Below are 27853 nucleotides of genomic sequence, written 5' to 3' on the forward strand. Positions count from 1 at the left end.
AGTAAAAAAATGTAGATTTTTAAATTTTAGAATGTGTTTGAGCCTATAGGACTATCAGTCTAAAGCAAGTAGATATAGTAATGGGTTAACATATTTGAAAACCATATGGGTTACCACAAATCAAAAAACATACAACAGATTCACAAAAACCACAAAGAAGAGAACAAGCATAATACAAAAGAAAATCACCAAACCACAAAAGGAAAAACAAAAAGAAAGGAACAAAGAAAAAATACAAAATCAACTGGAAAACAAGGTTAAAAATGGCAATAAATACATATCTATCAATAATTACCTTAAATGTCAATGGACTAAATGCTGCAACCAAAAAATACAGAGTGGCAGATTGGATTAAAAAACAAGAGCCTACCATATGCTGTCTACAAGAGACCCACTTAAGAGTGAAGGACACAGACTGAAAGTGAGGGGATGGAAAAAGATAACTCATGCAAACAGAAATGACAAGAAAGCAGGGGTAGCACTACTCATATCAGACAAAATGGACTTTAAAACAAAGGCCATAAAGAAAAAGAACACTATATAATGATGAAAGGATCAATACAAGAGGAAGATATTACATTCGTCAACATGTATGCACCCAATATAGGAGCACCAAAAGCATAAAACAAATACTAACAGACATAAAGGGAAAAAGGGATGGGAGTACAATAATAGTAGGAGACTTAAACACCCTACTCATATCAATGGACAAATCTTCTAGACAGCAAATCAATAATGCAGCAGAGATCCTAAATGATACACTAGAGCATTTAGACTTAATTGATATTTTCAGGACATTATATCCAAAAAACCCAATACACAGTCTTTTCAAGTGCACATGGAACATTCTCTAGGGTTGACCACATACTGAGGCACAAAACAAGCCTCAACAAATTTAAGAGTATAGAAATTTTTTCAAGGTTTTCTAACCACAACAGCATGAAACTGAAATCAACCACAGAAAAAGAAACAAGGAGAAAAAAAAAAAAAAAAGATTACATGGAGACTAAACAACATGCTACCAAAAAACCCAATGGGTCAATGATGAAATCAAAGAGGAAATTAAAAAATATCTTGAGACAAATGACTATGAAAATACAATCATACAAAAATCCATGGGCTACAGCAGAGCAGTTCTTAGAGGGCAGTTCATTGTGATACAGGCCTCCCTCAAAGAACAAGAGAAATGTCAAATAAAAACCTACCCTAACACCTAAAAGAATTAGAAAAAGAAGAACAAACAAAACCCAAAGTAAGCAGAAGGAAGGAAATAATAAGGACCAGAGAGGAAATAAATGAAATAGGGATTAAAAAAACAATAGAAAGAAATCAATAAAACCAAGAGCTGGTTCTTTGAAAGGATAAACAAGATTGACAAACCTCTAGACAGGCTCACCAAGAAGAAAAGAGAGGGGAATCAAATAAACAAAATGAGAAATGAAAGAGGATAAATCACAACTGATACCGCAGAAATACAAAAACCATAAGCCAATACTATGAACAATTATATGCCAACAAATTGAACAACCTAGAAGAAATGGACAAGTTTCTAGAAACATCCCACCAAAACTGAATCAAGAAGAAATAGATACTTTGGACAGACCAATCACTAGAAGTGAAATATAATCTGTAATTAAAAAAACTCCATACAAACAAAAGTCCAGGGCCTGATGGCTTCACAGGCGAATCCTACCAAGCACACAAAAAAGGACTCATATTGATCCTTCTCAAACTCTTCCAAAAGAGTGAAGAGGAGGGAAAACTCCCAAAGACGTTCTATGAAGCCATCATCACCCTGATACCAAAACCAGACAAAGACACTACAAAAGGAGAAAATTACAGACCAGTATCTTTGATGATTACAGATGCAAAAATTCTCAATAAAATACTAGTAAACTGAATCCAACAACACATAAGAAAGATCATACACTATGACCAAGTTAGATTCATCCCAGGGTCACAAGGATGGTTCAAAATATGCAAATCAGTCAATGTGATACACCATACTGACACAGAAAAGACAAAAACTACATGATCATCTCAACAGATGCAGAAAAAGCATTTGACAAAATTCAACATTCATTCATGATAAAAACTCATACCAAACTGGGTATAGAGAACATATTTCAACATAATAAAAACTATGACAAACCTACAGTCAATATAATACTCAATGGTGAAAAACTGAAAGCCTTCACACTAAAATCTAGATCAACACAAGGATGCTCACTCTCACCTCTTCTATTCAACATAGTACTGGAAGTCCTAGCTACAGCAATCAGACAAGAAAAAGAAATAAAAGGGATCCAAATTGGAAGGGAAGAGGTAAAATTGTCATTATATGACATATGCAGAAAACCCTAATGACCTACAGAAAAACTATCAGAACTGATAAACAAATTCAAAGGTAGCCAGGATACAAGATTAACACACAGAAATTGGTTGCATTTCTTTACACTAACAATGAAATACCAAAAAGGGAAAGAAAAAAAACAATCCCTTTTAAAATCATATCAAAAAAGAAAATACTTAGGAATAAACCTCACCAAGGAGGTGAAAGATATATGCTGAGAAATATAAAACATTAATAAAGGAAACTGAAAATGATTTAAAGAAATGGGAGATATCCCATGCTCTTGGATTGGAAGAATTAATATTGTTAAAAAGGCCATGCTACCCAAAGCAATCTACAGATTTAATCTGATCCCTATCAAATTACCCATACCAGTTTTCACCGAACTACAACAAATAATCGTAAAATTTATATAGAACCATAAAATACCCAGAATTTCCAAAGCAATCCTGAAGAAAAATGAACAAAGATGGAGGTATAACCCTCCCAAACTTCAGACAATCCTAGAAAGCCACAGTAATAAAAACAGCATGGTACCGGCACAAAAACAGACATATGGATCAATGGAAAAGAAGAGAGAGACCAGAAATAAACCCACACACCTATGGTCAATTAATCTTCAACAAAGGAGGCAAGAATATACAGTGGAGAAAAGACAGTCTCTTCAGAAGTGGTGTTGGGAAAGTTGGACAGCCACATGTAAATCAATGAAGTAAGAACATACCCTTACTCCAAGTAGGAGTAAAAATTACAGATTTTACAGGAGTTTTACAGGAGTAATTTTACAGGAGTTTTACAGGAGTAGTTTTACAGGAGTAGTTTTACAGGAGTAGTTTTACAGGAGTACCTATGGTCATAATCTTCAACAAAGGAGGCAAGAATATACAGTGGAGAAAAGACAGTCTCTTCAGAAGTGGTGTTGGGAAAGTTGGACAGCCACATGTAAATCAATGAAGTAAGAACATACCCTTACTCCAAGTAGGAGTAAAAATTACAGATTTTACAGGAGTTTTACAGGAGTAATTTTACAGGAGTTTTACAGGAGTAGTTTTACAGGAGTAGTTTTACAGGAGTAGTTTTACAGGAGTTTTACAGGAGTAATTTTACAGGAGTAAAATTACAGATTTTACTGTAATTATTTTGTTTAGTTGTCTCTCCCCTGCAAAGACTGTACATTCTTTTGTCTACCACTGTTAAGTAGTTATAGAGGCTACACGGTGATCCCCAAAAGATATGCCCAGGTTCTAAAATCCCAAACCTGTGAATGAATATTACCTTATATGGCAAAAGATGTGATTAAGTTCAGGTTCTGGAAAATAGGAGCTTATCCTGGATTATCTAAATGAGTCCTAACTGTAATTACATGTAGCCTCATAGAAGAGAAGGAGAGAGAGTTTGGGATGCAAAAAGAGGAGGTGATGTGAAGATAGAGTAGAGAGATACAGCTATATGCCAAGGAATGCCAACAGCCAACAAAAGCTAAAATAGTCAAGGAATAGATTATCCTCTAGAGCTTTTTGGAAGGAGTGTAGCCATATCAACACCTTGATTTTGGACTTCTGGCCTCCAAAAGTGTGAGAAAATAGAATTTGGTTGTTTCAAGTCATTCATTTTGTAGTAATTTGTTAGGGCAGTCACAGGAAACGAGTACAGTGGCATGCAGTAAATCTTTAATAAAGAAATCAGTAAATGCACCCACATCAGTAATAAAAATGCAAATCAAATAAACTTGAGATTCCATTTACACCAAGTGAACTTATACCTAAAGCTGGCAAGATTATGGTAAAACATTCCCATAATAACAGTGGCATTACAGAGTGATCTAAATTTTCTCTAGAAGACAACAGAGAAAAATGTATTAAGTGCCATAAAAATGTTCATCTTCTTTATTAGTAATACCATGCTTGGCCATTACCTTAACAGAAAAGTTCAAAAAACACACATCTGAACAAAAGAAAGAAAAAAAAAAAAAAGGAAGGAAAAAAACCAAGCAAATATTTACCAGTTCTTACTAATAGCAAAAAATTCAGATTGCAAATAACTAAAAAAAAAAAAATGGCCCAGAGACTTCTAAATTGTAACTCAAGGCTTACTTTTACTTAGCTTTTTAGTTTTAATAACATGAAGATCGTACAATACTTTCTTGCTTAAAAGAACAAAAAATCTTTCAAAGCACTCCTATTAAAAAGATTAAAAATAAAACTTGCATTTGTTATACAATTTATAAGCACTTTGACTTAGATCAGACCATTAAAACTCTGAGCCTTACAGCCACCTACTCAGGTAGGTAACATTATCATTCCCACTTTATTATTCCCAATTTATTGATGAGAAAACTGAGATTTAGAAAAATGAAATTATTTTTTCAAAGTCATACAAATAATTATTGAGCTCTCACAATATTAGGCACTATGGGATATAACACTGAAAAACGTAGTTAATAATTCTTGACTTCAGGGATAGTGTATTTTAGTGGTAGAGCGACAACTCAAATCTAGGACTTTCCACCCCAAGTATAATACTTTTTTTTGTTTGTTAGTTTTGTTTTAACCCTCACTATTTATTTGTTTGAACTTCACATTTAGGCATCTACCATATAACTGTAAAATTAAAAGTAAAAAAGATGGTTCCCTCAAGGGACTTACAATATGTAGAAAGTATTTATAATCTAGTGGGAAAAGAACATAATGTACATGGTATAGTGGGTTGAATGATGGCATCCCAAAGATAGGTCTATATCCTAACCCCTGGAACCTCTGAATATGACCTTATTTGGAAAAAGGGTCTTTGTGGTTATACTTAAGTGAAGAATCTCAAGATGAGATCATCCTGGATTATCCAAGTAGACCCTAAATCCAATGACAAGTATCCTCATAAGAGAAACACAAAGTAGAGGCATAGAGAAGGCCATGTGGAGAAGGAGGTAGAGATGGAAGTTATGTAGTCACAAAGCAAGGAATACCTGGAGCTATCAGAACTTACAAAAAGCAAGAAAGAATTCTCTGCTGGGAGATTCAACGCAATCCCTACCAAAATACCAATGAAATATTTCATGGAACTAGAACAAATAATCTTGACATTTATATGGAACTATAAAAGACCCTGAAACAGCCAAAGCAATCTTGGGAAAGAACAAAGCTAGAGATATCAAGCTCCCTGGTTTCACACTATATATTTCAAACTATATTATAATCAAAACAGTATGTTACTGTCACAGAAACAGACACATAGATCAATGGAACAGAATAGAGAGCCCAGATATAAACCCATACTTATATGGTCAATTAATCTACAACAAAGGTGACAAGGATATACAAGGCAGGAAAAGATAGTTCCTTCAATAAATGGTGCTGGGAAAACTGGACAGCTACATGCAAAAGAATGAAACTGGACCACTTTCTTATACCATATACAAAACTCTTTTTTGAAACCATAAAACTAGAAGAAAACATAGGTAGTATGCTCTTTAAGATGAGTCTCAGCAATATTTTTTGGATATGTCTTCTCAGGCAAGGGCAATAAAAGCAAAGATAATCAAATCAGACTACAAATTGAAAACCTTCTGCACAAGCAAAGGAAACCATCAATAAAACAAAAAGACACTCTACTGAATGTGAGGAGGTATCTGCAAATGATATATCTGGTAAATTGTCAATATTCAAATTATATAAAGAACTCATACACCTCAATATCAAAAAAAACAATCTGATCAAAAAATACACAGAGGATCTGAAAAGACATTTCTTCAAAGAAGATTTACAAATGGCCAACAGAAACATGAAAAGATGCTCAACATCACTAATCATCAGGGAAATGTAAATCAACACCAAAATAAGATACCTCACACCTATTAGAATGGTTATTATCAAAAAGACAACAAACAACAAGGGTTGGCAAAGATGTGGAGAAAAGGGAACCCTTGCGCATTGTTGGTGGGAATGTAAGTTGGTGCAGCCACCATGGAAAACAGCATGGAGATTCCTCAAAATATTAAAAATAGAACTACCATATGATCCTGCGATTCCACTCTGGGTAATTACCTGAAGAAAATGAAAATGTTAATTTGAAAAGTTATATGCAACCCTATGCTCATTGCAGCATTATTCACAATTGCCAAGATATGGAAGCAACTTAAGTGTCCACTGATATACAAATAGATAAAGAATATGTGGTATATATACACAATTGAATATTATTCAGCCATAAAAAAGAATGAAATCATGCCATCTGCAACAACATGGATGGACACAGAGGGTATTATGCTAAGTGTAACAAGACAGAGAAGGACAATCTCTTTGATCTCACTTATATGTGGAATCTAAAAAATGAAACAAACAAAACAGAAACAAACAATATCCACAGAAAGAGCAAACAGGTGGTTGCCTGAGGAGAGGCAGATGGGGGTAGGGTGAAATAAGTGAAGGGGATTAAGAGGTGCAAACTTCCAGTTATAAAATAAGTCACAGGGATATGATATACAGCATAAAAACATAGTCAATTACACTGTAATAATTCTGCATGGTGAAAGACTGTTACTAGACTTATCATGGTGATTTATTTCATAATGTATTTAAAAGTCAATCACTATCTTATACACCTGAAACTAACATAATACTGTTATGTCAACTCTACTTCAATTAAAAAAAGAAAAAGGGGAGAAAAAGAAGGAAAAAAAAAAAAAGAATTCTTTCCTAGGGCCTTCAAAAGGAGCACAGCCCTGTCAACACCTTGAATTGAGACTTCTAGCCTCAACAACTGTGAGAGAATAAATGTCTGTTGTTTTAGTCATCAAGTTTATGGTGATTTGTTACAGTAGCCACAGGAAACTAATACATATGGCATAAAAGATTATTACCTTTGTGATTTTAACTGCTTTTCTCATCTGCTGCTGTTCCCAAATATCTTGATATTTTTTATCTTCTTCACTATCTCCACTTGTTTCTTCATTTCTGGTTGCTTGAAAAAAAAAGTCCATGCATAAATATTCCATATTTTTCCATTCTAATAGCAGCAGCAATTAGCAATTGGGGAGCTTATAAATGGCTTAGCAGCTCTTTATATGTGTTAACCTTTTCTTCACAATTCATAATTCACTCTCTCTTTATAAATAAAGAAACTAAGATATCAGGATGTTACATAACACAGTCCTCTATCTAAGGACTGTGTTGAACCTAGGACCTGAATCTAGCAATCTGACTTCAGAATCTGCATTTATCACCAAACTGTCTCACTCAAAACATGATGGTCTCACATATGAAAAAGCTTGGAAAAAATGCAACATTTGGTTTTATCAGAGATTCTCAATTCTACCTGAGAATCTAAACATGCAAAAATAATTTCTGGGTTAATAGGAACCAAAAGTCTCATTCTGAAATAGTATTATTTGAAATGACAAAAACTTGGCAAAACATTATTGTTTATAAATGAGAAATGTGAAAATAGTTCTTTAATACCTAAGGATTATTGGTTGAGGAAAACTTTTTTTTTTTTTTTTTTCCTTGCGTTATGCGGGCCTCTCACTGTTGTGGCCTCTCCCATTTGCGGAGCACAGGCTCCGGACGCGCAGGCTCAGCGGCCATGGCTCACGGGCCCAGCCGCTCCGCGGCATGTGGGATCTTCCCGAAACGGGGCACGAACCCGCGTCTCCTGCATCGGCAGGCGGACTCTCAAGCACTGCGCCACCAGGGAAGCCCGAGGAAAACTTTTTACTAGAGCAGGGAAGATTTTAACACATGACACCAAAATCCTACCGACGTTTCCATGTTAAAAAAAAATCTTATAAAGGTGACAACAAAAGTTTTCAATATCAAAAACAGGAAACTCTACAAATTTTTTAACCTGTCAAGAAAGATCAAGTGGAGATCAGATAACAGTAAACATTATTATTGCATGTACCCTTTGATAACATTTTGATACAGACATGTATTTTAGAAGCCATGATGTCAGTAAATTGGTATTAAAAAAACAACCTTTAGAATAGGAGATACTACATTATGTTTTTATGGATATTTTTATCATAAATTATATTGTAATGAAAAATGCCTTAATGTTCATTTATTATAAATAAATTAAATATGTACCTGTTTTTTCAGCCATCTTTTGTCTAAGTGTTTGAGGCTTCAGGGTAAATGGTATTATATTTTCATGATCATCAGGCTCACTCTCAGGATATTCAGTGTTTTTCTTCATACCAGAGATGGTGAAGGCATGTTTTACATCCAAAGAAATATAGTCCTCTTGGGTCCTGGCCAATTCACGTTTTCGGTAGGCTGCCTGAATAAAAGCTGCATCAGGGATGTTTACTGAAAGAAACAAAGAGGAGGACATTGAAAACAAAATACTAACAGAGAGAAAGATTCCTCATATTTAAAGGAAAAGAGCACCGTTTTTCCAATTTTTTCACTATTTTGATATAATGACTCAAAATCTGTTTCAATAGAAGATAATTATTTTGATAGAGATTAAATATAAATTAAAGAAATGAAACAAATCTAGAAGTATCAGAAAATATTGAAACGACTCCAATTTATCTTTTTTCTACCTTCTTCATCAGGTGTTGTTGCTGACTTTTTGTTGAGGGCTACTTCTCATTTCCAGTAGCTCTGAAATTACCAGGGTAGGGATGTGGAGAGGGCTGAGCATGGAGTTACTCTTGGAGCATGGAGGGTAGAATGATAAGTGGTAGAGCAGTCTGCCTTATAAAGTAACAGGGACATTCTACTATGACCTGCCCCTTGCCTTTGGGCATCCAGGCACATAGGGAGTGAGAAACAGACTAAAACCCAGCACACATTCAAATCAGCCTCCAAGGTCCTGTGGCGGTTCTCACACGAATGAACGTAAGTTAAAAAGTATAAAAGAAATAATCAGGTAATTTACCAGGTTTAAAGTATTTAAGGGACATCTTTTAATAGAGGATTGTTTTATTTTTTCATTTTATTCAGTACAAACTTCATTAATATAGGCTCTTCTAACTCAAAACAAGTTTCTTCATGCATGATCTAAGCTGAAATTTATCTTTACACTCTGGAAACAAATGGTTTCTTAAGCAAAATACTAAGGTAAACAAAATAGCAAGAGAAATCATTGTTTCAAGCACTTCAAGATATTAATTAGGGATACCAAGCCACTGAGTAAAAATTTCTAAACTTTCCCACAAATTGGTCCAAATCCTTTGAGAAATAAATAGAAAAGACACCATATGCCAGGAGATACACAAATACTCTGATTTTTGAAAGAGATAGAGAGATTTCAGAAATTATAGATCAATATACTTGACACCAGAACTAAGGAAAACAAGTAGTGCTTGAATTAATTATGAAGCAGTAAGTGATGAACACTAGAAAGCAACATATGCTCATTAAAAACAAGGAATATTAAATAAGTGATTTACTTTTTATAGACTAGAATTTCTTGTAGAATAGTACCAGGAAAATGATGCAGTAAGGTGTCTCTTCATCCTCCCAAAACACTCAGGATAATGGCAGTATTTCTTGACCCTGGCTATATGCATTAGAATCACCTGGGAAGGTTGATAATCTGATAACTAGTCTCCCATCCAAAACACGGGATCCAAATGCAGTTGATCTGAGGTGGAGTTGAGCAGCAGTATGTTTTTATAGCCCCCTAGGGGATTTTTTTTTTTTTTTTTTTGCGGTACGCAGGCCTCTCACTGCTGTGGCCTCTCCTGTTGCGGAGCACAGGCTCCGGACGTGCAGGCTCAGCAGCCATGGCTCACAGGCCCAGCCACTCCACGGCATGTGGGATCTTCCCAGACCAGGGCACGAACCCATGTCCCCTGCATCGGCAGGCGGACTCTCAACCACTGCGCCACCAGGGAAGCCCCCTAGGGGATTTTAATGGGTCATCAGAGTTAAGATGATACACTTAGATTCAAATATTCAAGTGTATGAATACAGAAACAGAAATACTTGAAGCAATTCACCAGCAAGTGATTTGGTGGGGTTTAATTAATAAATCACAAGCAATGGACTCACTAGTGAGATACTAGTGTTACATAAAGCTAATCCTCTCTCAAACTACAATAAAGAAATATAAGTTCAAGGAAGAGAAGAGTATTCTATTCTGTCCTGTCTATATCTAACACCTAGCTCAAGGGTTCCCACATAGCAGATGTTGGTCAGACATGAGATGAATTAATGTTAGCATATTGCTTTATAATAATAAAACATGTTTTTGTAGATTTATAACTCAAAAATAATTTTCACATAGATCATCCTATCTGAAGAGTAGAGGTTACGAGGGGGATCAAGATGGCAGAGTAGGAGCTCACCTCTCCCCACGAACACATAAAAAATACATCTACATGTGGAACAATTCTCATAGAAAACCAACTGGAAACAGGCAGATCTCCCACATAACCAAAGCTGCAAGAAGGATCTCCATGTAACTGGGTAGGACAGGGGAAAAAAAAAAAAAAAAAAAAAAAAGCGACAGGACCTGTGCCCCTGGGAGAGATCTGTAAAGGAGAGAAGGCCCACACGGGCAGACCCTTGCCTGGGGAGGCCCCTGCCAGCTGGGAAATCTGCTGGGACAGACAGAGGGGATGCGGAAGCCTAGACTATATTTGTGAGGAGTGCAGGCATGCTGGCTTCCTAACAATCAGGATGGAAAGGGACCAGTGCTGGTGGCTGATGCCTTGCTGCACTTCCCAAGCCTCACCTCACTTCCCAATCCGAAGCATGCGCCAAGTGGGACCAAAAACACGTTAAGTGCTGAATCTTGGGCAGACAGGATGTGGGAGAGGACTCCATTTACCTGTGTGGAGACAGTGGAGACAGCCCTGATGGCCTGGGGTGCGGTCCAGGCTGAAACATGGAGTCCACTGTCAATGTACACAGGGAGGGGGGAGTCCAGCTGTGGCACACTTTGTCAGTGTGCACACCAGGTGGTATCACAGAAGTGCACAGTGGCTGGGCATTGAGGTTCGGTGGAAAGGCCCTGGGCAGCAGCATGCAGTGGTTCATTTCCCAGTGGGAATGCTCCAGGCTTGCCCACTCCACACCTCAGCTTGGAGCTGGAATTGGGGTGGACAGGTCCTGGGAGAGGTGTGCCACAGAGGCAGCCCAGGTCCCAGGCAGCAGCACAACCACCTTGATCCTGCAGCCACAGCACCCCAGCCTCCAGCCACAGCCCACTCCACAAGAGCCTACCACTAGGTCTGGAGTGAAACACAACAGAGAAAGGGACACAACATTGCACTGAGTCTGAGAGGAACTGCAGATGCCTGCCTAGGCGGTGCATGGGTTCAGTGTGACCATACAGGCCCCACTTGCACCAACAGTCGCCTCCTTTGGGGCAGGGCATGCACTCAATGGCAATGAAATCTCATCAAACACAAACTTCAGGGCTTCTACTCCAACAGCTGTGGAGCAGACCCCACCCCCAACAGAGATGTGATAGCCTCAGAGCAAAGAGGAGGTCCTGCCCACCACAGAGCCCAGTTTCTAGATGCTTCAACACCAATCACAACCCCTATTAAGGGGTTAATGGCCAGCAAATGCTAAGGAAAGACATGGCTGGCACCCACACCAAAACCAGCCCACACACCAAAAATATTTGACTCACAGAGTCTACACAGGGATGCTCCCACATAAAAACACCCCTTCAATACCACAGTAGATAAATGTTTCTCCTAAACTCACAGAGAGAAAGTTAAGTAAAATGAAAAAGCAGAGGAACTACTCTTAATTAAAAGAACAAGAGAAATCCCCTGAAAGAACAAATAATTTCTGAAACAAACCTCACCAGTCTACTAGACCTTGAGTCCAAAAAGAAGGTTATAAAAATGCTAAAGGAATTAAGAAAGATTATCAATAGAAATGCAGAGCACTGTAACAAGGAACTAGAAACTATGAAGATGAACCAAATCAAAATTAGGCAACTCAACTGCTGAAATAAAAACCAATCTAGAAGCAATGAATAGCAGACTAAATAACACAGAATGTGTAAGTGATCTGGAAGACAGAATAATGGAAATCACTCAATCAGAACAGCAGACAGAAAGACAAATGAACAGAGTATGAAGATAACCTATAAGAACTATGGGATAATATAAAGCATGCCAAACTATGCATAATAGAGGTTCCATAAGGAGTAGAGAGAGAAAAGGGGATTTAAAATATATTTGAAGAAATTATGGCTAAAAACATCCCAAACCTTGAAAAAGGAAACAGATATCCAGGCACAGGAAGCACAGAGGGTCCCAAACAAGATGAACCCAAAGTGACCCACACCAAGATACATCATAATTAAAATGGCAAAAGTTAAAGAGAGGATTCTAAAGGTAGCAAGAGAAAAACAAAGAGTTAATTACAAGGGAACCACCATAAGACTATCAATTGATTTCTCTGCCGAAACTCTGCAGGCCAGAAGGGAGTGGCATGATATATTCAAAGTCCTGAAAGGGAAAACCCTGCAACCTAGGATATTCTACCCAGCAAGATTATCATTTAGAATAGAAGGAGAGAGAAAGAATTTCTCAGACAAGCAAAAACTAAAAAAATTCAGTATTACTAAACCTACCCTAGAAGAAATATTGAAAGGTCTTCTCTAAATAAAAGAGAAACAAGAATCTATAGGTAAGGGAAAATCACAATGGGAAAGCCAATATATAAAAGGATTGAAGACCACTTAAATAAGCTAGTACACAGATTAAAAAATAATTACAAATATTTTTGTAAAAGCAATTATAACTACAATGAACAGCAAAAGAATAAGCATGAAGATGTAAAACATGACATCAAAATAAAAAAATGTGAGAGGGGGGACTCTAAAGATGTAGATTTTTTTTACAATGTGTTTGAACTTGTATGACTATCACTTTAAAGCAAGTATAGTTATGGGTCAACATACTTGAACCCCATGGTAACCACAAATTTAAAACATACAATCGATTCACAAAAACCAAAAAGAAAGGAACTCAAGCATAATATAAAAGAAAATCATCAAACTACAAAAGTAAAAACAAAAAGAAGAAACAGAAAAGAACTACAAAAATAACTGGAAAACAAGGTTTAAGATGGCAACAAATACATACCTATCAATAATTACTTTCAATGTCAATGGACTAAATGCTCTGATTAAAAGACACAGAGGAGCAGGTTGCATAAGAAAACAAGAACCCATAATATGATGCCTACCAGAGACTCACATCAGGGTTGAAGACACACACAGATGGAAAATGAGGGGATGGAAAACGATATTCCATGCAAATGGAAACGACAAGAAAGTGGTAGTAGCAATATTCATATCAGACAAAACAGACTTTAAAACAAAGGCCATACAAAGAAGGACATTATATAATGATAAAGGGATCAATACAAAAAGAGGGTATTACACCCGTTAACATATATGTACCCAATATAGGAGCACCTAAGTATATAAAGCAAATACTAACAGGCACAAAGGGAGAAATTGACAGGAATACAGTAATAGTGGGAGACTTTAATACCCCACTGACATCAATGGACAGACGTTCCAGACAGCAAATCAATAAGGCAACAGAGGACCTAAATGACACAACAGACCAGTTGGACTTAACTGATTTCTACAGGACACTGTACACATTCTTTTCAAGTGAACATGGAACATTCAGTAGGGTTAACCACATACTGGGGCACAAAACCAGCCTCAAAAAATTTAAGAGTATAGAAAGCATTTTAAGCATTTCTGACCATACTGGTATGAAAGTAGAAATCAACCACAGACAGAAAAATGGGAAAAGAACAAACACATGGAGAATAAACAACACACTAATAAAAAACCAATGCATCAACAATGAAATAAAAGAAGTCAGAAAATACCTGAAGGCAAGTGACAATGAAAACACAACCATATAAAATCTATGGGATACAGCAAAGCAGTTCTAGGAGGGAAGTTGATAGTGATACAATCCTTCCTCAAGAAACAAGAAATTTCTCAAATAAACAACCTAACCTACCACTTAAAAGAATCTGAAAAAGAACAAACAAAACCCAAAGTCAGCAGAAGGAAGGAAATAATAAAGATCGGAGAGGACATAAATAAAATAGAGATCAAAAAAACAATAGAAAAGATCAATAAAACCAAGAGCTGGTTTTTTGAAAAGATAAACAAAATCGACAAACCTCTAGCCAGGCTTACCAAGAAGAAAACAGAGAGGAACCAAATAAATAAAATAAGAAATGGAAGAGGAGAAATAACACTGATACCACAGAAATACAAAAAATCATAAGAGAATACTATGAACAATTATATGCCAACAAATTGGACAACCAAGAAGGAATGAACAAGTTTCTAGAAACATACAGTCTGCTGAAACTGAATCAAGAAGATACAGATACTTTGAACAGACTGATCACTAGAAGTGAAATAGAACTGGTAATAAAAAAAACTCCCTACAAACAAAAGCCCAGGACCTGACGGCTTCACAGGGAAATTCTACCAAGCATACAATGAGGAACTTATACTTATCCTTCTCAAACTCTTCCAAAAGACTGAAGACGAGGGAACACTCCCAAATTCATTCTATGAAGCCACCATCACCCTGCTACCAAAATCAGAGAAAGACACTACCAAAAAAAAAGAAAATTATAGGCCAATATCTTTGATAAACATCGATGCAAAAATCCTCAACAAAATATTAGCAAATCAAATCCAACAATACATAAAAAAGATTATATACCATGATCAGGCTGGATTCATCCCAGGGTCACAAGGATGGTTCAACATACACAAATCAATCAATGTGATACACCACACTGACAAAAGGAAAGCCCAAAATCACATGACTATCTCAATAGATGTATAAAAAAGCATCTGACAAACTTCAACATCCATTCATTATAAAAACTCTCACCAAACTGGGTATAGAGGGAACATATCTCAACATAATAAAAGCTATTTATGACAAACCCACAGCCTATATAATACTCAATGGTGAAAAGCTGAATGCCTTTCCACTAAATTCTGAGCAAGGATGTCACTCTTACCACTTTTTTTTTCTTAGTCAGTATACATTCCAAAATTTATTCCAATACATTACCAAGTACATGGGTCAAAGGAGAAAAATATATTACCATCTCATAAAATAATCATGAAAGATTTAATTCTGCTTACATTTTAAAGAAATGTAATGATTCTAGGCAGCAGTGCTACATGTACTTGATTTTTCTACAAGGAATGCAAGTAAGAATTGTGTCTCTATTTATTTATTATTTTATACTGGAGTATAGTTGATTAACAATGTTGTGTTAATTTCAGGTATACAACAAAATAATTCAGTTATACATATACATGTATCTATTCTTTTTCAAATTTTTTTCCCATTTAGGTTATTACAGAGCATTGAGCAGAGTTCCCTGTGCTATTCAGTAGGTCTTTGTTGGTTATCTATTTTAAATATAGCAGTGTGTACATGTCAATCCCAAACTCCCAATCTATCCCTCCCTCTCACCCTTCCCCCCTGGTAACCATAAGTTCATTCTCTAAGTCTGTGACTCTGTTTTGTAAATAAGTTCATTTGTATCATTTTTTTAGATTCTGCCTATAAGTGATATCATATGATATTTGTGATATTTATTGAAAAGAATGAAATAATGCCATTTGCAGCAACATGGATGGACCTGGAGATTATCATACTAAGTGAGGTCAGTCACACAGAGAAAGACAAATATCTTACCACTTCTATTCAACATAGTTTTGGCAGTCCTAGCCACAGCAATCGGACAAGAAATAAAATGTATCCAAACTGGAACATAAGAGATAAAACTATCATTATACATAGATGACATGATACTCTATACAGAAAACTATAAAGATTCCACATAAAAACTATTAGAATAAATAAATTCAGCAAGATAGCTAGGATACAAGATTAATATACAGAAATCTGTTGCATTTCTTTAACAATGAAATATCAGAAAGTAAAAAAACAAACCCATTTAAAATCACATCAAAAAAAGAATTCCAAAAAAAAAAAAATATCCTAGGAAGAAACCTAAGGAGGTGAAAGACCTATATGCTAAGAACTGTATATAAAACAGTGATACAGGTAATTGATGATGATTCAAAGAAATGGAAAGATATCACCTGCTCTTTGGATTGGAAGAATTAATATTGTTAAAATGGACATACAAGGCAATCTACAGATTTAATGCAATCCCTATCAAATTGCCCATGACATTTTTCACAGAACTAGAACAAATAATCCTAAAATTTATAAGGAACCACAAGATACCCAGAATTGCCAAAGCAATCCTGAGGAGAAAGAAGAAAGCTGGAAGCATAACTCTCCCAGACTTCAGACAGTCCTATAGAGCTACAGTAATCAAAACAGCATGGTATTGGCACAAAAGAAGATATATAGATCAATGGAAAACAATAGAGAGCCTAGAAATAAATACACACAACTACTGTCAATTAATCTATGACAAAGGAGGCAAGAACAGAACAAAAAAAGACTCACAGACATAGGAAAAAACTTATGTTTACCAGAGGGGAAAGGGTGTGGGGGAGGGATAAATTAGGAGTATGGGATTAATAGATATAAACTACTATACATAAAATAGATAAACAACAAGGACCTACTGTACAGCACAGGGAACTATATTCAATATCTTATAATAACCTATAATGGAAAATAATCTGAAAAGTATATATATAACTGAATCAGTTTGCTATACACCTGAAACTAATACAATATTGTAAATCAACTATACTTCAATTAAAAAAAAGAATAAAGGTTAATATCATGTCCAATTGGTAAGCAGTCTCTGCAACAGTGCATATCTCAAGGCCGATATTCCAGTACTGGATCATTCTAATAGTTCTATCATCTGAACAAAAAAATAAATGCACTCCATCTTCTACATAACAGTCCTTACACTTACCTCATTCCTTCTTCCTCTTTTCCTCTCCAGAAAAAAAGAAAAAAACAAAAAACAAAACACGAAGTGTTCCTTACAGGACAAGTTTTCATCTTTCAATCAGTGTTTCTTAAAGGGGCATCAGAGGAGGGACAATTCTTCACCTTGGTAAACTGTCCCACATTCTTTATCTTTATCATCTCTTGCCTTCAGGGCACTACATGCCAGCAACACCTCAGGCACTATGATAATATAAAACCATCCTACATATTTCCAAACACTGCATTTTCTCCTTAGGTTCCCAATGCTACCAACACTTTACAATTACTGCCTTACACTGTCTAATCTGCCATCTTCTACAGCACCACTGTTCAGTACTGTAACCACCAGCCATATGTGACTATTTAAATTTAAGTAAATTAAAAGTCCAGTTCCTTAGTCACACTAGCCACATTTCAAGAACTCTATAGATACATGTGGCTAGTGGCTAATATACTGGACTGTGAAGATACAGAAACTTCGTGCAAAGTTTTATTGGACAGCACTGTACCTAGAGTCTAGACAAAGCTTCACTTGTCTACTAGGCTTCAATTCTTAATACTGGCTTCATCACTAATTACTTCTGTAGCTTATGAACTTGTTTTAGAAAAAAAATTAGAAGAGCTCTGGTTCCTGTTATTTCACATGTTAATAAAGCACTTACTACTATACTACAAATCTTTAAAAAAATATTTTAACAATTATATTTCAAATTAATGTTTCCTTTATAAAGCTATACATTTTACTTTGTTTTCTTCAGAAGGGGTCTTAGGCTTCATGAGACTGAAAAGAGTCCACAGCACAAGACAAGTTAAGAACCCTTGAGCTAGGTAGAAGGCCAATATATATTTCTGGCTTTCTGGGCCATAAAGTCTCTGTTACAACTTCTCAGCTCTGCCATTGTAGTGCAAAAGCAGCTAAAGACAAGTAATAATTGAATGAGCATGGCTTTAATAAAATTGCATTCACAAAAGCAGATAGTGGGCCACATTTGGCCCACAGGTGGTAATCTGCCAACCCCTGAACTGGATTTATCTTTCTAAAACAAAAAATTGGTCATGTCATCTATTTGCATAAAATTTTCAGTAGTTCCCTTAAAACCCTGTATTATTTGACTCCAGTCAGTCCCTCTGCTTTCTTTTTGTTCTTCTTTATTAAACTTAAACCAAGTATTTTCAGTCCAACAACTACTTTTTAGTTCTCTGCACATGCTATGTTATCTTCCCTAGAGTTTTATATATGCTACATCCTATACCTGAAACAACCTCACAGACAAATTCTTACCATGTTTAGATACTGTCATGAATCACCCAGTATAGCACAGTGGTTAAGAACCTAGGCTCTGGAGCAGATTCCCTGGGTTGGAATCCTAGCTCTGCCTCTTATAAGCCATCTGACCGTGGGCATGATATGTAATGGAACCAAGCAGCCAATTTTGGTCCGTTGACAATCATTAGCAATGACTTATTTGCCCCACACTTCACTAGAGTTTATTAATAATAAGTATCACTGGTATAGGAGATTGGTTCAAGATGGTGGAGTACAAGGACGTGCGCTCACTCCCTCTTATGAGAGCGTGGGAATCACAACTAACTGCTGAACAATCATTGACAGGAAGACACTGGAACTCACCAAAAAAGATAAACCACATCAAAAGACAAAGGAAAAGCCACAATGAGACGGGAGGTGAGGCACAATCACAATAAAATCAAATCCCATAACCACTGGGTAGGTGATTCACAAACTGGAGAACAATTATACCACACAAGTCTACCCACTGGAGTGAAGGTTCCGAGCCGCACGTCAGGCTTCCCAACCTGGGGGTCTGGCAACAGGAGGAGGAATTCCCAGGGAATCAGACTTTAAAGGCTAGCGGGATTTGACTGCAGGACTTCAACAGGACTGGGGGAAACAGAGACCCCACTCTTGGAGGGCACAAAGTAGTGGGCACATCAGGACCCAGGGGGAAGGAGCAGTGACCCCATAGGAGACTGAACCAGACCAACCTGCTAGTGTTGGAGGGTCTCCTGCAGAGGCGGGGGGTGGCTGTGGCTCACCGCGGGGACAAGGACACTGGCAGCAGAAGTTCTGGGAAGTACTCCTTGGCATGAGCCCTTCCGGAGTCTGCCATTAGCCCCACCAAAGAGACTGTAGCCTCCAGTGCTGAGTCACCTCAGGTCAAACAACTAACAGGGAGGGAACTTAGCCCCACCCATCAGCAGACAAGCGGATTAAAGTTTTACTGAGCTCTGCCCACCAGAGCAACAGTCAGCTCTACCCACCAGCAGTCCCTCCCATCAGGAAGCTTGCACAAGCCTCTTAGACAGCCTCATCCACCAGAGGACAGACAGCAGAAGCAAGAAGAACTACAATCCTGCCTGTGGAACGAAAACCACATTCACAGAGAGACAAAATGAAAAGGAAGAGGACTATGTACCAGACGAAGGATCAAGATAAAACCCCAGAAAAACAACTAAATAAAGTGGAGATAGGCAACCTTCCAGAAAAAGAATTCAGAATAATGATAGTGAAGATGATCCAGGGCCTCAGAAAAAGAATGAAGACAAAGATCAAGAAAATGCAAAAAATGTTTAACAAAGACCTAGAAGAACTGAAAGAACAAACACCTAGAAGAATTAAAGAAAAAACAGACATGAACAATCCACTAACTGAAGTGAAAAATACACTAGAAGGATCAATGGCAGAATAAGTGAGGCAGAAGAACGCGTAAGTGACTTGGAAGACAGAATGGTGGAATTCACTGCCATGGAACAGACTAAAGAAAAATGAATGAAAAGAAATGAAGGCAACCTAAGAGACCTCTGGGACAACATTAAACGCACCAACATTTGCCTTATAGGGGTCCCAGAAGGAGAAGACAGAGAGAAAGGACCTGAGAAAATATTTGAAGAGATAATAGTAGAAAACTTCCCTAACATGGGAAAGGAAACAGCCACCCAAGTCCGGGAAGTGCAGAGAGTCCCAGGCAGGATAAACCCAAGGAGAAACATGCTGAGACACATAGTAATCAAACTGAAAAAAATTAAAGACAAAGAAAAATTATTAAAAGCAACAAGGCAAAAATGACAAATAACATACAAGGGAGCTCCCGTAAGGTTAACAGCTGATTTCTCAGCAGAAACTGTAGATAGCCTCATCCAGGGGGAAGGAGCAGTGACAATGGACAATCTGAAATACAAATATGCCAATAAAATGGACAACCCTCCCAGAAGGGAGGGGCACGATATATTTAAAAGTGATGAAAGGGAAGAACCTACAACCAAGACTACTCTACCTGCAAAGATCTCATTCAGATTCAACGGAGAAATCAAAAGCTTTACAGACAAGCAAAAGCTAAGAGAATTCAGCCCAACCATACCAGCTCTACAACAAATGCTAAAGGAACTTCTCTAAGTGGGAAACACAAAAGAAGAAAAGGACCTACAAAAACAAACCCAAAATAATTAAGAAATGGTAATAGTAACATACATATTGATAATTATCTTAAATGTGAATGAATTTACGCTCCTACCAAAAGACACAGGCTTGCTGTATGGATACAAAAACAAGATCCAAATATATGCTGTCCACAAGAGACCTCCATCAGTCCTCGGGACACATACAGACTGAAAGTGAAGGGATGGAAAAAGATATTGCATGTGAATGGAAATCAAAAGAAGCTGGAGTAGCAATAACCATTTCAAATAAAATAGACTTTAAAATAAAGAATGTTACAAGACACAAGGAAGGACACTACATATTGATCAAGGGATCAATCCAAGAAGACATAACAATTATAAACATATATGCACCCACATGGGAGCACCTCAATACATAATGCAAAAGCTAACAGCTATAACAGAGGAAATCGACAGCAACACAATAATAGTGGGGAACTTTTAACACCTCATGTACACCAATGGACAGATCATCCAGACAGAAAATTAATGAGGAAACACAAGCTTTAAATGACACAACAGACCAGATAGATTTAATTAATATTTATAGGACATTCCATTCAAAAAAGCAGATTACACTTTCTTCTCAAGGGCGCATGGAACATTCTCCAGGATAGATCACATCTTTGGTTACAAATCAAGCCTCGGTAAATTTAAGAAAATGGAAATCATATCAAGCATCTTTTCTGACCTCAATGCTATGAGATAAGAAATAAATTACAGGAAAAAAAACATAAAAAACACAAACACATGAAGGCTAAACAATACGTTATTAAATAACCAAGGGATCACTGAAGGAATCAAAGAGGAAATCAAAAATACCTAGAGATGAATGACAATGAAAACATGACGACCCAAAACCTCTGGAATGCAGCAAAAGCAGTTCTAGGAGGGAAGTTTATAGCAATATAATCCTACCTCAAGAAAAAAAAAAAATCCCAAGCAATCTAACTTTACACTTAAAAGAACTAGAGAAAGAAGAACAAACAAAACCCAAAGTTAGCAGAAGGAAAGAAATCATAAAGCTCAGAGCAGAAATAAATGAAATAGAAACAATAGCAAAGATCAATAAAACTAAAAGGTGGTTCTTTGAGAAGATAAAATTGATAAACCTTTAGCTAGACTCATCAAGAAAAAGAGGGAGAGGACTCAAATCAAAAACAGAAATGAAAAAGAAGTTACAATGGACACTACAGAAATACAAAGTATGCCAATAAAATGGACAACCTGAAAGGAATGGACAAATTCTTAGAAAGGTATAACCTTCCAAGACTGAACCAGGAAGAAATAGAAAATATGAACACACCAATCACAAGTAATGAAATGGAAACTGTGACTAAAAATCTTCCAACAAATGAGGACCAGATGGCTTCACAGGTGAATTCTATCAAACATTTAGAGAAGAGCTAACACCTATCCTTCTCAAACTCTTCCAAAAAATTGCAGAGGAATGAATACTCCCAAACTCATTCTACGAGGCCACAATCACCCTGATATAAAAACCAGACAAAGATACTACAAAAAAAGAAAATTATAGACCAACATCACTGATGAATATGGATGCAAAAGTTCTCAACAAAATACTAGCAAACAGAATCCAAAAACACATTAAAAGGATCATACACCATGACTAAGTGGGATTTATCCCAGGGATGCAAGGATTCTTCAATACATGCAAATCAAACAATGTGATACACCACATTAACAAACTGAAGAATGAAAACCATACGCTCATCTTAATAGCTGCAGAAAAAGCTTCTGACAAAATTCAACACCCATTTATGATAAAAACTCTCCAGAAAGTGGGCATAGAGGGAACCTACCTCAATATAATAAAGGCCATATACGACAAACCCACAGCAATCATCATTCTCAATGGTGAAAAACTGAGAGCATTTCTTCTAAGATCAGGAACAAGACAAGGATGTCCACTCTCATCAATATTATTCAACATAGTTTTGGAAATCCTAGCCATGGCAATCAGAGAAGAAAAAGAAATAAAAGGAATCCAAATTGGAAAAGAAGTAGTAAAACTGTCACTGTTTGCAGATGACATGATACTATGCATAGAGAATCCTAAAGATGCCACCAGAAAACTACTAGAGCTAATCAATGAATTTGGTAAAGTTGGAGGATACAAAATGAATGCAGAGAAATCGCTTGCATTTCTATAAACTAACAACAAAAGATCAGAAAGAGAAATTAAGGAAATAATCCCATTCACCATTGCAACAAAAAGAATAGAATACCTAGGAATAAACCTACCTAAGGAGGTAAAAGGTCCATACTCAGAAGACTATAAGACACTGATGAAAGAAATCAAAGATGACACAAACAGATGGAGAGATATACCATGTTCCTGGATTGGAAGAATCAATATTGTGAAAATGACTATACTACCCAAAGCAATCTACAGATTCAATGCAATCCCTATCAAACTACTACTGGCATTTTTTATAGAACTAGAACAAAAAATCTAAAAATTTGTATGCAGACACGAAAGACCCCAAAGAGCCAAAGCAATCTTGAGGGAAAAAAACGGAGCTGGAGGAATCAGACTCCCTGACTTCATATTATACTACAAAGCTACACTAATCAAGACAATATGGTTCTGGCGCAAAAACAGAAATACAGAATAATGGAACAGGATAGAAAGCCCAGACATAAACCCATGCACCTATGGTCAATTAATCTATGACAAAGGAGGCAAGGATATGCAATGGAGAAAAGACAGTCTCTTTAATGAGTGGTGCTGGGAAAACTGGACAGCTACATGTAGAAGAATGAAATTAGAACACTCCCTAACATCACACACACAAAAAAACTCAAAACGGATTAAAGGCCTAATGTAAGACGGGAAACTCTTAGAGGAAAACATAGGAAGAACACTCTTTGACATAAATCATGGCAAGTTCTTTTTTGATCCACCTCCTAGAGTAATGGAAATAAAAACAAAAATAAGCAAAGGGGACCTAATGAAACTTAAAAGCTTTTGCATAGCAAAGGAAACTGTAAACAAGATGAAAAGACAGCCCTCAGAATGGGAGAAAATATTTGCAGACGAATCAATGGACAAAGGATTAATCTTCAAAATAAATAAACAGCTCATGCAGCTCAATATTAAAAAAAAACAAAGGACCCAATCAAAAAATGGTAGAAGACGTAAATAGACATTTCTCCAAAGAAGACATACAGATGGCCAAGAGGCATATGAAAAGCTGCTCAACATCACTAATTATTAGAGAAATGCAAATCAAAACTACAATGAGGCAGCACCTCACGCCAGTTACAATGGGCATCATCAGAAAATCTACAAACAGCACATGCTGGAGAGGGTGTGGAGAAAAGGGAACGCTCTTGTACTGTTGGTGGGAAGGTAAATTGATACAGCCACTATGGAGAACAATATGGAGGCTCCTTCAAAAACTAAATATAGAATTACCATATGACCCAGCAATCCCACTACTGGGCATATACCCAGAGAAAACCATAATTCAAAAAGACACATGCACCCCAGTGTTCACTGCAGCACTATTTACAATAGCTAGGTCATGGAAGGAACCTAAATGCCCATCGACAGACGAATGGATAAAGAAGATGTGGTACATATATACAATGGAATATTAGCCATGAAAAGGAACGAAACTGGGTCATTTGTAGAGACGTTTATGGACCTAGAGACTGTCATACAGAATGACGTAAGTCAGAAAGAGAAAAACAAATATCGTATATTAATGCATATATGTGGAATCTAGAAAAATGGTACAGATGAACCGGTTTGCAAGGAAAACAGTGACACAGATGTAGAGAACAAACGCAAGGGCACCAAGGGGGAAAAGTGGGGTGGTGGGGGGTGGAATGAATTGGGAGATTGGGATCGACATATATACACTAATATGTGTAAAACAGATAACTAATAAGAACCTGCAGTATAAAAAGATAAAAATTTAAAAAAAATCACTGCTATAGAAAAATACTAATATTAGAAATAAAGTTCTTTAACAAAATTCAAAAGTTACCAACCTAGTGATGTAAACTCTTCTTCCAGAGAGCTAGAGCTATTGGAAGATGAACTCTGATCATCTTTACTTTCTGAAGAACGATGTGTTCCATCCTCTTCGTCTGTTGAAAGATCAACCGCTCTGGATTCTAACAGGACGTTTTTTGAATATAACAAGAAAGAGTCAAGATGTTGGAATCAATAATTGAAATTATGAAAAACACATGGCATATGTAAAATATGGTGTTTTAATTTTACTCCACATATTTAAAGTACATATGCAGATCTTTCCTAATTTCCATTCTTTCTGAAATCAATGGATGGTTTAATAAATGTACAAGGATGTATCCTACTTGTGTTACCTACTTAACTAGTAAAATACTCTCTTCATTAAAGAATGAAACGAAAAGAGGAAAGGGAACATAAGAGAAAAAAGAAAATGACAAAAAGTGAGAGGATATTTAAATGAAGAAAGAAAAACAGTGATAGTGAATAAGTAGAAAAAGAAAAGAATACTTAACGTACATTTCCTATGTGCTGGACATACTGAAGTCTGGTTTACAAGATTTATTTCATTTAACATTCACAACTCTATAAAGTAAATGCTATTACTGATGAGAATACTAAGGATTGGAAAGGCTAAACTACATGTCCAATGTCACAAAGTTACTAAATGGAGAAGCTGGGCTTTCAATCTAATTTCATCCAACTCTGGAATTTAGGCTCTTGTAATATAAATACTAAATTACATTTCAATGGCTGGTGGTAAGAAGTACTATAATGAGTACTGTAGCTTCAAACCAAATCATGGATCTATTTCCATTGTGTGATTCTGGAAAGGACACAGTCAATTAATCTATTAAACAAAGACAGCATTAAGAGAGAACACCCACAGAGGTATCGGTGAGAATCGAATGAGCAAAGTGTAAAGGAATTTATGGTATTATTGACAAAAAAGGACTTGTTAGTTCACAAATATTTTGTAATAGTTGTGAATAACCTTAAGATTTAAGATTACATAAATAAGTACTCTTATATTAAGAATGTTCCTTAATTAGAAAACCTATATAAATGTCAAAAAAGCTGGAGTAAAATCAAGAATTAAAAGACAAAGTAATATCGCTTCTTGGCCATCTGGCTAAGATCAAGTGTAAAAGACAAGGAATATAGCTGTAGCTTACATCTTTCTTAGCTACTGCTATTTATAACAACTCCTACATCTTCTTAAAGTGAAGTAAAGTTACACCAGAGCAGTGGTTCTCAAAGTATGATCCATCAACCCTTGAAGGTCCCTCAGACCCTTTCAGCGGGTCAGAGGGAAAAGCCAAACTACTTTCATCACAACATTAACATGTTACTTGCCCTTTTTACTCCGTTGGTGGGTAAAACTGCAAATCTTTTAGTATGAATCATACCAGTGATACCAATCTGCAGAAGTATCCACTGTATTCTTTTCCACCTTGTACTAGCAAGAAAAATAGTCAGTTTCACTTACTGTCCTCAATGAAATGATAAAAAATTAATTTTATTAAATTTTGGCCCTGAGTACACATCTTTTTAATATTCTGTGGATCAAAATGGAAGCATGCATAAAGCACTTCTGGCGCACACTGAAATGCAACGGTTGCCTCAAGGAAAAGCACTTGTGTGATGAGCTGCAAGTTGAACCTAACCACTGTCTTTGAGGAGGAAAACCTTTCTACTTGAAAGAATGACAAACAAACTCTAGGTATTCAGACACGGGTATCTGACAAACATTTTCTTAAAAACGAGCAAAGTTGTGCCTATCACTTCAAGAATTAGAAATTTCAAGTGAAGTCTATAATTTTGGGGAAACACACCCTCTACTGTGAACTTGATAGCTTTCCAATACTTAAAGACTGATGATGTCAGTAGTAGCATTGAGAGTTTTTTTTTTTTTGACATTGTAATAAATTGTACCAACACTTGCAAGAACTGCAGCTCGGTGAACCACTACTTTCCAAAGAGTCAATGCATGATGTTACCAATCATGCATGGGTAAAAGAGCCATTCAAAGTGCAAAACACACCGACAGATTTTAATCTAGTGGAGTACAAAAAAATTGACTGATATGGTTTCAGCTTCCTCGTGCCAACTAAAAATTGGCACTTGCCTTCTGCATCTACAAGGATTAAGTCACAAACTGCTGTAGCTGCTGATTTTCAATACACCCTGAAAGGAGTTCAGGGCAGAGATGAGGAATGAGGTACTCTGTGCTTTGGGAAAAACTGGCAGAACAGGCCTTCAGACAGATATTTTCAGAAGATTTTATGAGCCCAATCCTTACATCTCCTCATATCTGGAAAAGCACTAAAATCATTAATGGTGACGTCTGCTCCTCATGACTATCAGCAAGCTTCTGCCAAAATGTGTGTTTGACTGCACAAACCCCTCTTCACTAATATCATATGTAACACTGACCTCTCCCCTACCTCTGTGGAGCAGTTTCTCAAAGCTACCTGAAACGCTGTCTCCTGGGCTATAGTTCTCATTTTGCCCCAAATAAAACTTAATTCATAAACTTTCACGTTGTGCATTTTCTTCAGTCGACACACACTGCAAATTAACCTTTAAGAACCTATTACTTTTTGAGCTTCATTGTAATATTAAAGCAGAACACCTTCAATGAACTAAAAAGGCTCTTAAGTACTCCTAATCATCTATCTGTGGTTTTCTTCATACATTCAAACAAAACAACATATTTCAATAGACTGAATGTAGAAATATCTGTGAGAATTCAGCTGTCTTCCATTAAGCCAGACATAAAGAGATTTGCAAATTGAAAACATCACTCTTACTATTTTTCAGAAAACAGTTATTTTTCATAAAAATGTTTATCTGTACATGAGTTAATTTTAAAAAAGAATAAAAATTTATCTTAATTCCTAAAATGGTAAATATTATAGATATAGTCCACAGAATTATTATAGATATAATCCACAGAAACAAAAGCTCTTTGGGATCCTTAATTATTCTTAAGAGTATAAAGGGTATGTATACCTTTAAGACCAAAAGGGTACTCTTAATACCAAAAAGTTTGAGAACCACTGTTTCACTGTTTTAGAAGGCAAGAGAAAAGGCAACTCCTGGGACTGCCCCCCCCCCCCCCCCCCCC

The 27853-nt window shown here is 36.5% G+C and overlaps 1 protein-coding gene across 1 annotated transcript in view; it reads right to left on the reverse strand.

Moving 5' to 3' along the window:
- The window catches only part of GCFC2 (GC-rich sequence DNA-binding factor 2), a 70979-nt gene that overhangs the window by 41572 nt on the left and 1554 nt on the right, over positions 1–27853 (reverse strand). Inside the window, 3 exon segments of the mRNA XM_007445536.1 lie at positions 7209–7309; positions 8434–8655; positions 24741–24866. Coding sequence (XP_007445598.1) covers positions 7209–7309; positions 8434–8655; positions 24741–24866 — 449 coding nt within the window.

Source organism: Lipotes vexillifer, unplaced genomic scaffold (assembly GCF_000442215.2).
Source record: "Lipotes vexillifer unplaced genomic scaffold, Lipotes_vexillifer_v1.1 scaffold667, whole genome shotgun sequence".
Taxonomy (NCBI): domain Eukaryota; kingdom Metazoa; phylum Chordata; class Mammalia; order Artiodactyla; family Lipotidae; genus Lipotes; species Lipotes vexillifer.